Source organism: Culex pipiens, chromosome 1 (assembly GCF_016801865.2).
Source record: "Culex pipiens pallens isolate TS chromosome 1, TS_CPP_V2, whole genome shotgun sequence".
NCBI classification, from domain to species: Eukaryota; Metazoa; Arthropoda; class Insecta; order Diptera; family Culicidae; genus Culex; species Culex pipiens.
Genome location: NC_068937.1, coordinates 95,352,968 through 95,367,743, shown reverse-complemented (window position 1 = coordinate 95,367,743; position 14,776 = coordinate 95,352,968). Strand labels below are relative to the sequence as shown.

At 38.4% G+C, this 14,776-nt stretch overlaps 1 protein-coding gene across 1 annotated transcript; it reads right to left on the bottom strand.

Moving 5' to 3' along the window:
* Positions 1-3,225: 3,225 nt before the first annotated feature.
* On the bottom strand, positions 3,226-14,595 carry LOC120426011 (uncharacterized). Its single transcript, XM_039590683.2, has 3 exons — positions 14,185-14,595; positions 4,220-4,762; positions 3,226-4,161 (listed from the first exon to the last, which is right to left on the bottom strand). The coding sequence occupies exons 1-3, from the start codon at positions 14,213-14,215 to the stop codon at positions 3,620-3,622; spliced, it is 1,116 nt and encodes a 371-aa protein (XP_039446617.1). The 5' UTR covers positions 14,216-14,595; the 3' UTR covers positions 3,226-3,619.
* Positions 14,596-14,776: the final 181 nt, after the last annotated feature.

Genomic DNA, 14,776 nt, shown 5'->3' with positions numbered 1-14,776 from the left:
AAACTTCCTACCTTTCCTGTCATTCTCGAGTGACGAAACAGCTTACTTTCCTCTACTAAAAATAACAGAATCGAATAAAAAACACATTTCAAAACAAATGCTGCAAAGTTCTACTTTTCAGCACTGAAATGTTTCTGAAAAGTTGATTTTTTCAGCACTTGTTTTGAAAAGTCATTCTTTTCAACATTGGGTTGATTTCAACGGTGGATTGACTAAATACATGGACATTGACTTACAATTACATTCAAAAGGTGTTTTTCGGAATTGCAAAAAAGCTGTATGGAAATCGTTGCAAAACTTGATTTTTTCAGCACTTGACGTAGTTATCCAAATGTACGACTCATGCTGAAAAAATCTCCTTTTTGCAACTTGTTGCATAAACTGCCTCTTTTTTATTTGGCTCAAACTTTGCTGGGGCCTTACCTATGACCAAAGAAGCCATTTTGTGTCATTGGTTCACCCATACAAGTGTCCATACAATTTTGGCCGCTGTGCATAAAAGAATGGTACGTAGATATTCGCAAATCTGTAACTTTTGAAGGAATTTTCTGATCAATTTGGTGTCTTCCGCAAAGTTATAGGTATTGATGCTGACTGTTCAGAAAAAATAGGTACACGAAAAAGAAAATCTTGCCGATTTTTTAATTATTGGTATTTTATTTTATTTTCGAGGTTTGTTACATGTTTTAGAAGACCAAAACCCGTGATTTCTGAAATTATTTAATTTTTGAAAAATTCAGAAAATTTGCTTTTTAAAAAATAGATAGTTTGACATTGAAGATTGGACCTCTGGTTGCTGAGATACAGCGGCAAAATAAATAGGAAAATTGAAGTTTTCTAGGTCTAACCCAAACAACCCTTCCTTTTCTAATTCCGATGCCGCAGCAACTAATGGTCCAATTTTCAATGTTAAAAAATGAAACATTAGTGATTTTTTTCGATCTTTTCGAAAACAATATTTAAAAAAAATTGAAGCAAGACTAACATTTCAAAAGGGCCAAATATTCAATATTACGCCAGGGAAAAAAACTTCCGGGATTTCTCGTAAGGGACCATCCAAAAACCACGTGGACATTGGGGGGGGGGGGGTTAAGCGATTGTCCACGCTCCATACAAAAAAGTTTTTTTTGTATGGACAATTGTCCACGAGAGGTGGGGGGGGGGGGGTTGAGAATTCCAAAAATGTGTCCACGTGGTTTGTGGATGGAAATATCGTTTCCCGTTTCCCGTTAGTGCTTAACTAAACTCAATCGTTTTAAACAGGAAGTTATAAGACCCCAATAATTTATTTTCTATTCGATTTGTATACTTGAAGGTGGGTCTAGAGCAAGGATGCCAGATGCACAGATTTGTCTGTGTTTCACAGATATTTGAGCTTGGGTCAGAAATTTTTAGAGGTGAACAGACCTTTAAAAAACTACATTAAATTAATATTTTGTAAAAACATCAACCCAAACTTATTTCGTTAGTCTCCAAATGCTTATAACGCATTTTCTGATGGATTTCTATGACCGTAAATTGATATATTTGAATTTTAGACAAATGCACAGACATACACAGACTTCTTTACAGACATCACAAAAAACCATGTGGCATCCCTGGTCTAGAAGGTCTAATTGGGAAGTTTATTTTTGGAGTGATTTTTAGCATTGATTTTATATGCATTTTCGCTTTATTTAATATTTTTTTATAAAATACTCAATTTTTTTGCATTTTTTGAAAATAATGAATTTTTAATAATTTGCAATGCGGGTATCAAACGAAGTGAAGTGAGCGTATCCTAAACCTTATACCTCCCCAAAAACCGTCCAACTCCAAGCGAAACTTAGTTGGGGACACCGTGGCGATTTTCCCTTTTCCCCTTAAAAAAAGTGGAGCATCAACACTTCCGGTCTTCCAAATCCCTTCCAAATCCCTTCCAAATGTCCCTGGTACGCGGGGGAGGTAGGATCGGCCGTCAGTGGATGGCTGGTGGTGAGAATCTGGCTCAGATGGAATTGCTTTTAATCCCAATTATCAATTTCTAGGCAACCTGTTTTGGAAAATCATCATATATACACACACTAAGAAAAAGCCGTGTAATATTCCGTCTAATTTGATGCACATAACTGGAGCGTCAAAAAAGACGTAATATTACATAAGAATGTAAAATTACACGATATTGAAAAAATAACCATGACAGTGTAATTTTACATTTATCGGTAGAAATGATGACGTATGCTGCAAAACATTTTCTTGATAGTCTCAGGAATAAATCAAAATTTGGTTGTTATGAATGATTTTATTAAGTTTTCATCGTTATTTACACTTCCACATTTATCAAGTCACCAATTCAACGATTAGCACATAAACTCTTCCTGCTTGTTCTTTTCACCACCTTTAATCAGATTCCGCCACAAACATCACACTTCTTTAATTGGCTGCTTAGAACATCGGATGTTTGGTTTCCCCGGCAGCAGTTCCGCGGCTACTCTTCCGGATAAAAATGTATAACTGCAACCTGAAACAAAAAGAAAACAAACAAGCTGCACTTTTCATTGGGACAGGACCGCGCACATTAAAACTTACCTCTGTCAGCTTTTTAATCATGCAATCCAGGCCTTGTTGTGGTAGATTCAAAACTTTTTGCGGTTCCCCAGCGGAAAAAAAATATTCTCCTTGCCAAACATGCACAGCGGTTTGACGTTTCAACTTCAGGCGCGTGAGAAATAAACACGTGCTATTACATTATATTTGATGTAACGTTACACCTTAAAACACGCTCCAGTTATGTGCATCAAATATAATGTAAAATCAGGTCAAAATAGATGTATTGTCACATCAGAAGTTGTGCTTCACTTTTCCAATAGAAATTTTGACATTTTGTGTCAAATCAAATGTAAATTCACATCATAATCTCGTTTACATGATTATTTTTTACATCGAATAGTAAGTTCCGTTTTTAGTGTGCATGGCAAAATCCAGTCTGCAATCTGCTTAAATCACCATCTCTAAGTGAAGCGACTATTTACGACTTGTAGTTTCCAAGATATCACAGATTGAAATTCGAGGTTTTCCAAAGGGTTTTCACATTTTCCGCGAAAAAAAAAACTGAAAATTTAGGGTGGTGTCAAAAAAGGAGGAAGTCAGATTTAGATGAAAATAGTAGTAATTGCTCGTTTTGAGGCTTGATTCGGTGCAATCAACGCAAAAGTGAAACAATATTGTTAGAATTAAAACACCAAGTTAATCTATTTACGTGGTAATCTTTATTTCAAAATTAATAGTCCTAAGATTAGTTACTGTTTCACGTTTAGGCACATTGTCTACACTTTTTAAAGTACGTCTTTAGTACATAGTTTCATCTCACTTCTCTTCTTCTTCATAAGGAATATAGTTGATCACTAGTAAGTTTCACATATCAATTGCTGTTGTTTCCTGGCTCTCTTATTTTCGACTTCTCTTCCGTGTTGTCTCACCTAATATCGTTGTTTCATTCGCTAAGTAGCATTTTATTTAAGATTAATGTTTTTTTTGTCTTCCCTCAATTGCGAATCCGAGATCACATCATTCCACGTTACAATATTGAGCAATAAGGTTTCCTGTGATGTTCAACGATGCTTTTCAAGATACTTCCCTCTTACGACTCCAGCAGCGACTTGGGGAAGTAGTTGGACTCGACAAAGTCGCGCGCAATTTCCTCCAAACTTTCGCGCGTAATCTTCGGACGGCGCAGCTGGTAGCCGTAGCCCTTGAGCTTGCCGTTGTCCAGATTGAGATGCTTGTGGAGCAGCAGCTCCTGGTCCATGTACGGCGTCAGCGGAGTGTTGAGCACCCCGTCCAGCTGGCACAGTTCCGCCCACGGTCCCAGGTGCTTGTCGTTGACCTCCTCGATTGCGCCGGCCATGTCCGTTTTGGTCATGCTGGACATTACGACGCCCCAGTAGTCGGTTTTGATGGAGAAGATTTCCGCGAGCAGGTCGGTTATGGTCTCCTGGGTGGCACCGCTGTCGTCGCAGATGTTGACGATCTGCCCAGCGGCTTGTTCGTTGTGGGCCAATTCCCACAGGGCGGCGCACACGTCGTCCACATGGACCACGTTCATCTTCATCGATCCGGTCCACAGCAGTTTCATCGTCTCGTTGAGATACTTGTAGATGCCGGAGATGATGATGCGAGGAGCTGCGAAGGAAGAAACAATGTCAAGTGACTTATTTCTTGGATAAGCACAACTACTTACTAAGTCCCTTCCGGTCTCCGGTACCGTAGCAAATCGGCAATCGCAGAATCGTGTAGCTCAACCCATCCACCTTGCCCAGCTCCCGCTCCGTCTGGGCCTTGTACTTGCCCACCATGGTCCACGGCTCGACCGGGCAGTCCTCCTTCTGGGGCACCTTCTCGCTCGAGCACATGCTACCCGTGCTCAACTCAATGAACCTCTTGCAACGGCACTTGGCAGCCTCATTGGCACAGTTCATCGCCAGCTTCAAAATGCCCTCCTGATAGACCGGATCCGTTTGGCCAGGTTTCGTCTCCGCAGCACAGTTGACCACAAAGTCCCAACTCGAGCCATCCTCGGACTCGATTTTAAAAGCATTCTGGCAGGACGCGGCGTTGATCAGGTTTCCGCTGCAAAACTCCACCACCGGACTGGCGAAGGCGGCCGTGTGTCGCCGGTTCAGCCAGGCCATCTGCGGGGGAGTTTTGTCCACGACTTTGACCTTCGACGCGAGGTCATTCGTCACGAGGTAGTCGACCAGGTGGCGACCGATGAAGCCGCAGCCTGGAAGAAAAGTGCAACAGAAGGCAAGATTGTAAGAACTTGATTCACGGATGGGATGGAGATAAGGAAGGGAGATAAAAGCAAATAATTGATGGTGATCTGCTATCGCAAGGACAAACTTGCTAAAAATAGTTGACCCGTGTCGGATGCTATCGCTGAGTAGGATGCAAATACCTTAATCTGTAAAGTGTAGTATTTCTCAAACCGAACTAACATGCGTCCCCTCAAAGAAAATACTTTTACAACTTTTTCATGGAGACACTTTAATATTTCAGTAACAACTTTTCAATAGGGCGAAACCCTCAGATGTAAACAAACTGAGTTTTTGTCAGAATCATATAAAGCGAACAAAACTGTTTCTAAAACACCCTCCATCATATCAAAATTCCGAAAATACGTAGTTTTACAAGCAAAAAACAAAAGGGCTAATCAACAACATCAATCAAGCTTCCCATGCGCCAGTGCCAACGCACACCGCGGGTTTGGTTTTCTAGCTTCGGTACGTGCCTGAACCCATTTATGTATTGGTATCTTGGTACATCGTACCAGCGCACCACGACACTCTCGGCTCGCCCCATCGGTTTTGTGTCTGGCACTCACCCATGGCATGAACCCAGCGTGCCGTGGTACGTGTCGTGGTATTGAACCCGTTTTGTACCGTCAGCGCGTACCACGGCACGTACCTCGGCTCGTAACGAGTGAAGTACCTTGGCAAATATACCGGGTTCATGCCATGGGTGAGTGCCAGACACAAAACCGACGCGGCGAACCGAGAGTGTCGTGGTGCGCTGGTACGATGTACCAAGATACCAATACATAAATGGGTTCAGGCACGTACCGAAGCTAGAAAACCAAACCCGCGGTGTGCGTTGGCACTGGCGCATGGGAAGCTTGATCAAAACAAACCAAATTGAGTTTCCGCCCTTGTGTTTTCATCCAATCACGAGGGGCGAATGTAGTGTTTTCTGCAAGTTCCGACGTATATTTAGAAACACTAAATTTTCGTTATAATTTAGTGAATTTTAACCTGACAATCCTCAAAATGGATCAAAATGTATGTTTCTGAAGTCTCTGACCACAATTCCACAACAAACACAGATTGTATGATCCTAAATACATAACTTTTTAATTTCAATTATTGTAGTATCGGATCTGGTCTGGATTCACAATCTAGATATGAAGGTCCATAATTTACCGGTTCTTGGGACATCCGGGGATTCTGGGTCGAGCAGTTGCAGGACAAAAAGTTAGTGTAGGGAGGTTTAGGAGAAATGCCGTACAAAATCATCGCATCCGTAACCATCGAAGCTATGCAAAGATTGAGAAGGCACCGGGGTGGCATAGTCGTCAGGTGCAATGTCTGCCACTTCCGGCGGGGACACCCCAAGGAACGTCACTTCAATATAGACCACATCGTCAAACCAACTTGCTACTTACGGTGTATCCTAGCTCAACGAGTCTTGGCCTGAATCGGACTCCTTATGAAGGCTATCTAGACCAATTTTTTATCACTGAGGTTGCAAATATCACTGTATTATCACTGACTGTAACGTTACACAATGATAAAATAGTTGTTTCACCACTTTTTTCTTTAAAAACCCGAAAAATGAACAAAAGACAAAAGGGCGAATCTGTTGTTTACTTTTGCTTTGTGGCGTAACCTGACGGGCTAAACCGTTGTTTTGGTTGAGTGGGTGGCGAATACGGTGGGGCGAAAATTGAGGCACGCTCTTCGAAAAGGCGTAATTTGTTTTTCTCAATTTTTAATAGTAAAAACACCTTAATTAATTTCAAATTGCTCTCTATGATGAAATTATTGCTATTTTCTATTACGTTTTGACAAAATTGATGGTTTTCACGCTTTTTTGTGGAAATAGGAATTGATCGGAATTGCAAAATTTTGAATGTTGATTTTCCCGAAACGGCAGGATCGTAGGTTTCGCCCTTTTGGAATGTTGTTACTGATTTGTTGAATCATGGTTCTCCTAAGAATTATTTTTTCTATGCATAGGCTGCTCATCAAGAGACAAATCGGAAGGGAACATGGCTCTCCTCTATCCCCCACGAAAGATCGGTAAAAAGTATCTCTAAAATTCATCATCTTGATTATTCGGCGGAACATCTTTTTTACTACTACATTTGCAGGTGTAACGTGACGGGTCGGAAAATGACCTGTCACTTTTTGTAGATGGGTTATGAGTGTAAACAAAACGAAATTGATTAATAAGGAGATTCACAAAAATCTTCAACTGCTTGATATATTTTTAGAAGTTCGGGAGGGATTTTATTTGCTTGTTTCGCCTCCTCTCTCTTTAGCGGGTGTAGGAAGTTCGAAACACTTGTTTGTGATTGTTCCATTCCTGTTCTCTGCAAAATGAACCAAAAATTCAAGAAGCCAAATTTTGTATACTTCCGTATACTTGACGTGAACTGTCACTGCAAAAGGAATAGAGGAGAAAATCGTGACGTCAGAAATGAACTCAAATCACTCAAAGTTCATTTTGTGAGTGACTTTAACATTTTGGCCTAGTTTGACAGCTACCTCGTTCCCAAGTTTTCTGTGAGAGAGAAAAGGAGGCGAATACTTTATGAAAATCATACCTGTCAAAATTCCTAGCCTCAAAATTTTGTCGCGAGTTGCTTTTCTCCTCTATAGACTGCTTGTTTACAATCGCAGATTCGCCCTGTTGAACAGTTACTACGGACTTTTTATTTCACTCGTTCAAAATGGGTGTTTAAATAACATTAAATGTAATGTAATGCAATGCAATTTTAATGCAAAGATACCTTTTTTTCTTTGGGATGTTGTTGTAGCAGAATGACCACTTCAAACCTAATTTTCAATTTTCCGACTTTTTCAGAACCTCAAAAAATAGCCATTTCTTATCTAAAAAATGATCTCAAACTAAAAAAAAACTCTTTATAAAAAAACGAGTCATTGTTAACCATTGAACAACATTTCTAAATTTTTACTTAACTTAACAGTAAATTTCTAAAGAAAATATTTAGAAAATAATTAAACTCATTATTTTGATTCAGAGAAAAAACATAAACAACCAGTGTTTAAAAAATTACCGAAATTTTAAATTTTGTTTTTAAAATTGAAAGACATACAGTTTTTGATTCTTGATTTTAACTCTAAATAAGAAAGAGGATTGCAAAAAGTTAAAAATAACTTAATTTTTAATTTTAATTCTAATTTTATATTATTTATACTGCCCATGTTCGCATGAATGTCCCATATGCAAAAACATCAAGCTGAGATAAAACGCATTTGAAATTTGTCCCACACATAAGGCTACGTGTTAAGTTTTCGCGAAAAAACTGGATATACTCCTGATTTCTAGAACAAAGTACTGGATGTTGTAGGCTTTTCTGAAAGAGCACAAGATTTTGAACCAAACTGCATTCATAACTCAAAAGCGATGAAAGTGCATATGGGACATTTATGCGATCAGGGGCAGTATATTACCCTTTAACCATTATTACAGTTATCAAATAATTTTAAAATACCTGGTTGAAAAAATCTATCAAGTTCCCGTTTGAGTTTTGTAAAATTTGATATTAAGTTTGTTGGTTTATCGAGTTGTCAGTATTTAAATGTTTTTATTATTATCAGTAAAAAGTTCAGTTTGATAAGACTGTATATTCCACATATGCGTAACAATTTAAACCAAAATTTCTACAATTTATTTTTTTCAATCAGTTTTTCACTCAGATTAAATAACGTTTAGATTTTATTCGAATCGATTCGTTTCAGTTTTATGAAAATTGAAAATCAAGCTTTATCTATGGTAAATTACCAATACTAAAAAAAAATTAAAAGCAATCAAACACACTTAGATTTTTTTACCGCATCCGGTAGTTAAAAAATCAGTAAAGTTTAGATCGGTAAACCGGTTGTCAAAATGTTGATCATTTAACCGAATTTCAGCAAAATTTGACCGAATTCGGTTAATTTTCAGTTTACCAAACTGTTCAGAAGTTGAAAATTCGGTAAACTTTGTCGAATTCGATAACAAAATATATGTGTGAACATTTGGAAAACAAACTTAGGTTGGAATCATTTTTTCGAATTTTTCAACAGTGTGAAAAAAATAAACAGAATCTTTACTTGACGCTGGCCAATCGTTGAAATTAAGCTTTGATTAATTTATTTAGTTAAAAGCTTTATTTTCATATTGGGTTTTCATTACACACTTAGGTTTATCGAATTCGGTAATGAAGATCGTTATTGTTTATCGTACAACCGGTAAAAAATCATTTTTTTTTTTATTTGTTTGATAAACTTATTCAATAATAAATAAAAATCTATTAATTCATATAACAAATTATGAAAATCTGTCAAATGCATGGCATCATAATCATCCATTATTCATTAGGATTTTTAATTTCAATAGACTTTTCATACTCAAATAATTTAAAACCTGGGTTATGAATAGAAAGAATGCGTAACGTGATTTTCGAATGATCCCACATTTTTTACATCTACAAAGTAGGAGGCTGTTCAAACACAAGCATGACTTTTTTCTTACAAAGCTAATTCTAGCGAAGCTGATCCAACTAAAAGAGAAGATTTTCACTAAACCAGGTTTTCAAACAGAATCAAACAATAAAGACAGCTTCTGGATGGATACAACAGCATCGACTCCATAAACAACTTTCATTCATAATTATAAAAAAATATACGATCTCGCCTTCCACTTCAACTCCAGGTCCTCAAAGTATTCATTCTCGCAAAAAAAAACAATTTTTAATGATCGATAACAATACTCTCAACTTTTGACGAACAGTAAATTGGTTCCTCTTTGACAGTTAAAAATTGAGGCCGTTTTGCGAACCACTATTCAGCTCCCAAATTAAAACATTGAAAGAAACCTTAAATTAAAAAAAAAAAAGTTACTTGAGACGTACGGGTGTGCTCGGTATTCTCGACTTTTTTCCGATTTTTCGTGGATTTTCATAGAGTTCAGGGCTGAGCTGTAGGTTAGTCGAGGTTAGTCGTCGACTAACAAGTTCTTTACAAAAAATGTCGCCCTCCTTAAACAATTTGGCGCCCTCAGCAGGGCCCAAGAAAAACTTTGCATTTTGCAAATTTGCCAAGTTGCCGATTTGTGCTGCGCCTTCATGAAAAAGATATAGCGCCCCCTCAGGAGGCCCAAGGGCGCCCAAAATGCCATTTTTTGCAAATTTCAAAAAAATGCCTAAGGGAGATCAGGGCTGAGCTGTAGGTTAGTCGAGGTTAGTCGTCGACTAACAAGTTCTTTACAAAAAATGTCGCCCTCCTTAAACAATTTGGCGCCCTCAGCAGGGCCCAAGAAAAACTTTGCATTTTGCAAATTTGCCAAGTTGCCGATTTGTGCTGCGCCTTCATGAAAAAGATATAGCGCCCCCTCAGGAGGCCCAAGGGCGCCCAAAATGCCATTTTTTGCAAATTTCAAAAAAATGCCTAAGGGAGATCAGGGCTGAGCTGTAGGTTAGTCGTCGACTAACAAGTTCTTTACAAAAAATGTCGCCCTCCTTAAACAATTTGGCGCCCTCAGCAGGGCCCAAGAAAAACTTTGCATTTTGCAAATTTGCCAAGTTGCCGATTTGTGCTGCGCCTTCATGAAAAAGATATAGCGCCCCCTCAGGAGGCCTAAGGGCGCCCAAAATGCCATTTTTTGCAAATTTCAAAAACATGCCTAAGGGAGATCAGGGCTGAGCTGTAGGTTAGTCGAGGTTAGTCGTCGATTAACAAGTTCTTTACAAAAAATGTCGCCCTCCTTAAACAATTTGGCGCCCTCAGCAGGGCCCAAGAAAAACTTTGCATTTTGCAAATTTGCCAAGTTGCCGATTTGTGCTGCGCCTTCATGAAAAAGATATAGCGCCCCCTCAGGAGGCCTAAGGGCGCCCAAAATGCCATTTTTTGCAAATTTCAAAAACATGCCTAAGGGAGATCAGGGCTGAGCTGTAGGTTAGTCGAGGTTAGTCGTCGATTAACAAGTTCTTTACAAAAAATGTCGCCCTCCTTAAACAATTTGGCGCCCTCAGCAGGGCCCAAGAAAAACTTTGCATTTTGCAAATTTGCCAAGTTGCCGATTTGTGCTGCGCCTTCATGAAAAAGATATAGCGCCCCCTCAGGAGGCCCAAGGGCGCCCAAAATGCCATTTTTTGCAAATTTCAAAAAAATGCCTAAGGGAGATCAGGGCTGAGCTGTAGGTTAGTCGAGGTTAGTCGTCGACTAACAAGTTCTTTACAAAAAATGTCGCCCTCCTTAAACAATTTGGCGCCCTCAGCAGGGCCCAAGAAAAACTTTCCATTTTGCAAATTTGCTAAGTTGCCAAGTTACTCCGCGAAACGCTGCCGCGTTTGTTTTGAATCAACTAGCAGTGCTTTTCGACGTGTTCCGTTTTGATGATTCTTTCCTTTTTTCTAGATGCTGCTAAGTTGCTGGGTCACTGTTCGTTTTATGCATCGCTAGCATACAATGACCGGTGTTATGGTATAGCAGGGTCTGGTCTGTGCTTGAAATAAACAGTTTTGTTCGCTGCGAAAATTAAATTTTTGCGGCTGGAGTGGCTATTTAGTGCCAAATCATTCAAAAACTTATCTTCAGTAATGGTGAAATTGGGTTAAAATGATTTTTTATGGATTTTACAATTTCTTAGTCTTTTCAATGAAACTAAATTCTGTTTAAAGGGTTGAGTAGGAGACATCTTAAAAAACGTTTGCTGAAAATGTAACTTTCCTAGAACAAAAACTGTGTTTTTGGCAGCTATATATATTTGGGGTACTGTTTTCACCAAAAATGATTTTCAAAAAATCTACCTTTTAATAAACTTTTTGAAATGGGTCGAAAAGTACCTCAAAGTTTTAAAATATCCACTTCGAATATTGTAGCATGTCAATACGATTCCTTGGAAATAGTAACATTGCTGAGTAATTTGTTTTGATCCTTGGTTTGTATTTGAGCATTATTTTAGTTTCAATTTTTCAACCGATTCATCAAATTCCAACATAATTTTGGAAGATGATGGCAAACTATCTAAGAACAATCCTTCGTTAAAAGTTTTTCGCTATCATTTAAATTTTTTTTGTTCTTTAGAAGTGATGAGAGATGTATCGTTTTTTGACCCATACATAATTTTTAACTTGATACAATTTTCAATATAATTTAAAAAATGCTAGATTTATATTTTAGTAAGATTTCATAATGGTAAGATAATTGTAATGCGGTAGATTTTAACCGAATCGTTCGTATTAAGGAGAACAGGTTTTTTTTTCAGTTGGTGGTTACATCTAAAAGAGCATCAGTGGAAAAAGAAACAATCCCATAGTTTTTTTAGAAGATTCTATGAACATTTGAAACACAATAGTTAATTGGGTAATTTCAAAAAATAGTTTAGAAAACTGCTTAATTTGAGCGAGTGTTTTCTTGTGATTTTGTAATGTCTAGTATTACGATGTTGTCCCGTCACTCTACAGTTTCTTCTTAGGTACAATAAGTTGTATTTCAAATGAAATATTTTTGTATGAAAATGAAATATCCAAATAGGGGATTTATAGAGGTGCATAAAATGACAGTCGAATAGATCCGGTTGGAATTTTGCATATCAAAAGGTTTTTAAAATGTATTGACGTAGTTGTTATTATTTGTAAGCAAAAAACGAATAACATATTCCACCCCCCCCCCCGCTCAACAGTTGGCGCCCCTTGTACAAATATAGGCGCCCTACGAGGAGAAGCGCCCTCGGCAGGAACATTGGCGCCCTAAACCCGCCAACAGCGACTAACTAGTTCAAAATCGTACAGCTCAGCCCTGATAGAGTTATCTACGTGCGCATGTATTGCGTGTACGTACACGAAAAAGATTGAGGTTAAATTTTGAACCAGCCAGCAAAACAAATGGCGTGTTAGTGTGCGTGAGATCGGGCTTAGACAACTCTATGGACTAAAGTTGATACAGTCATCCCACATATTCGGAAACACCCACAAACTCGGAACACTTTTGTGATAGTTTGCTAATACATGCCAAATGCATTTTTTTTCTGTCGACCTTAATATTTTTAGGACCTTGATTTGGACTTTCACTTGTTATTTCACTAGTAAAAGTAGTACTTTTTAACAAAAACTGCATTTCAAGCCTATTTTATCCAAGGCAGCAAAACACGGCCTGTTCCATGATTGTGATTGTGGGATGTTATTGTGCCTCCCACAATTGTGAAACACCTGATTTTAACAAAAAAAAATGTCAGACGACTCATAAAACATTACTTATGTTGAGTTTTTTTGGTTTCAGTGTGTGAAGTCATAATTTTGTAAAAACATGAACTCCTGGATAGATCCAAAGTTTGTTTACATCCGTAGGGAAAAAGTGTTCCGAATTTGTGGATTTCAAGGTGCAATGTTATTCTTTAAAAACGTGATATAAAACGTAAAAATTTTCAGCCAGTCGATTTATTGAATCGAAAGATAACAAGAAAAGTTTGCACATGAAGGTAAAACTAAATCATTATGTTCAATTATCGATTTTCTATGATTTTTTGAACATTGGCCGATCTGTAAACTGATCCGAATATGGTGGGATGACTGTATATTTCACTAATATTTTTTTTTAAATATCAAAGAAAATATCTAAACGAAGAAAAATAAGTTCCCAAAATCGTGAACAAGCGTGGTACGTTTTTTCAAACTCCAAAAGAGTTATTTTTGAAATTTCTAACCCTTCTCAGGCATATCAATAGAGGGAGTCACAAGGTGATTTTTTTAACTCAAATACAAAAAATAATAATCAAAATGTTGGCAAATTGAAGTTTCCACAGGATTACTAACAACCTGGTTGAACTTTTAAATCTGTGCTGGTATCATAGTGAACATACAATGCACAAGTTGTGAAATATGCTAAGTATAAGGGTCTAATTATCAACCCAGAGTCATGAGGTACTTCACAGTAAACTGCGAACCAAATGAAAGAGATCCGTTGTACACCATGAATGCTTAACCAAACACCAAAGTTCATACTCTTTCGTCATCCCACCCAAGTTCTTCCAAGATAAGCTTCGAAGTAAGGAAAAAAATATGCAGCCTTCGGGACCACCCTGACAACCCTGCATTCAGCCTCCCGCAAGTTTATCAAACTCTCCACGGACTTTCGACGTCATCGTCTCTTGATAGTCGTCGTCGTCGTTCATTCAAGTCTTTGCTCTGTGCTATGCTATTTATTGGTTTTTCCCTGTTCGATTCTCCCTTTTGTAATCTACTTCTTCGTTGTAGTTGAACGGAACTGGCCACTTTGTGCATTCTTCCAGTTTCGCGAAGGATACCTACCATTAAATCAAATTACATCAATTAGGGGGAACACCTTGAGCTGGTGGTCGACCAAGGCTAAGAGGCAAAGTCAGCTCAAGTCATCTTGAAGGGGGTGGATTATTTGTCCTTACCTCCCAGGATCAACACCTTCGGCTTGGACATGATGATTGGAGGTTTTTGACGGCTGGAAATTTCTTAAACTTATCACAATTGCAAAACAGACTCGCAAAACCGTAACAAAATTGGATTATGTTGTAACAAGTAACACTTAAATAGAAAGAAATGGAAAGAAACGCGGAAGCACAGCCCAACAAACAGAAGGCACTGACGAACTTTACAGAAACTGAACTGGACAACGCGATAATGGCACACTAGAAATAAAAAACTAAAACCGACAAGACTGTCAGCTTCTTCTACACGCCAACCCTCTATAGGAAAATCGACAGCTTATGGAGCAAAGAAGCAAGAAAAAATCCCGGCAAGTGAGTGAGTAAGTGAACGTCTTTTGCACGACTGCCGGATTGGAAGAAAAAATATCGCTTCTTTTCCTTGCGATTTCTTGTGTTATGGTCAAGTCATGCATTTGAAGGCGATATCGCTGTATATTGCACCCGATGTGTCTGTCCGAATATGCCGGCTCGCAGCAGTTGTCAACCGGCGCAAAGCCTCCTGGTGGAGAGTAGGGGAATCATGGGTCGACGAAAATGGTGCAATGTCTCGACC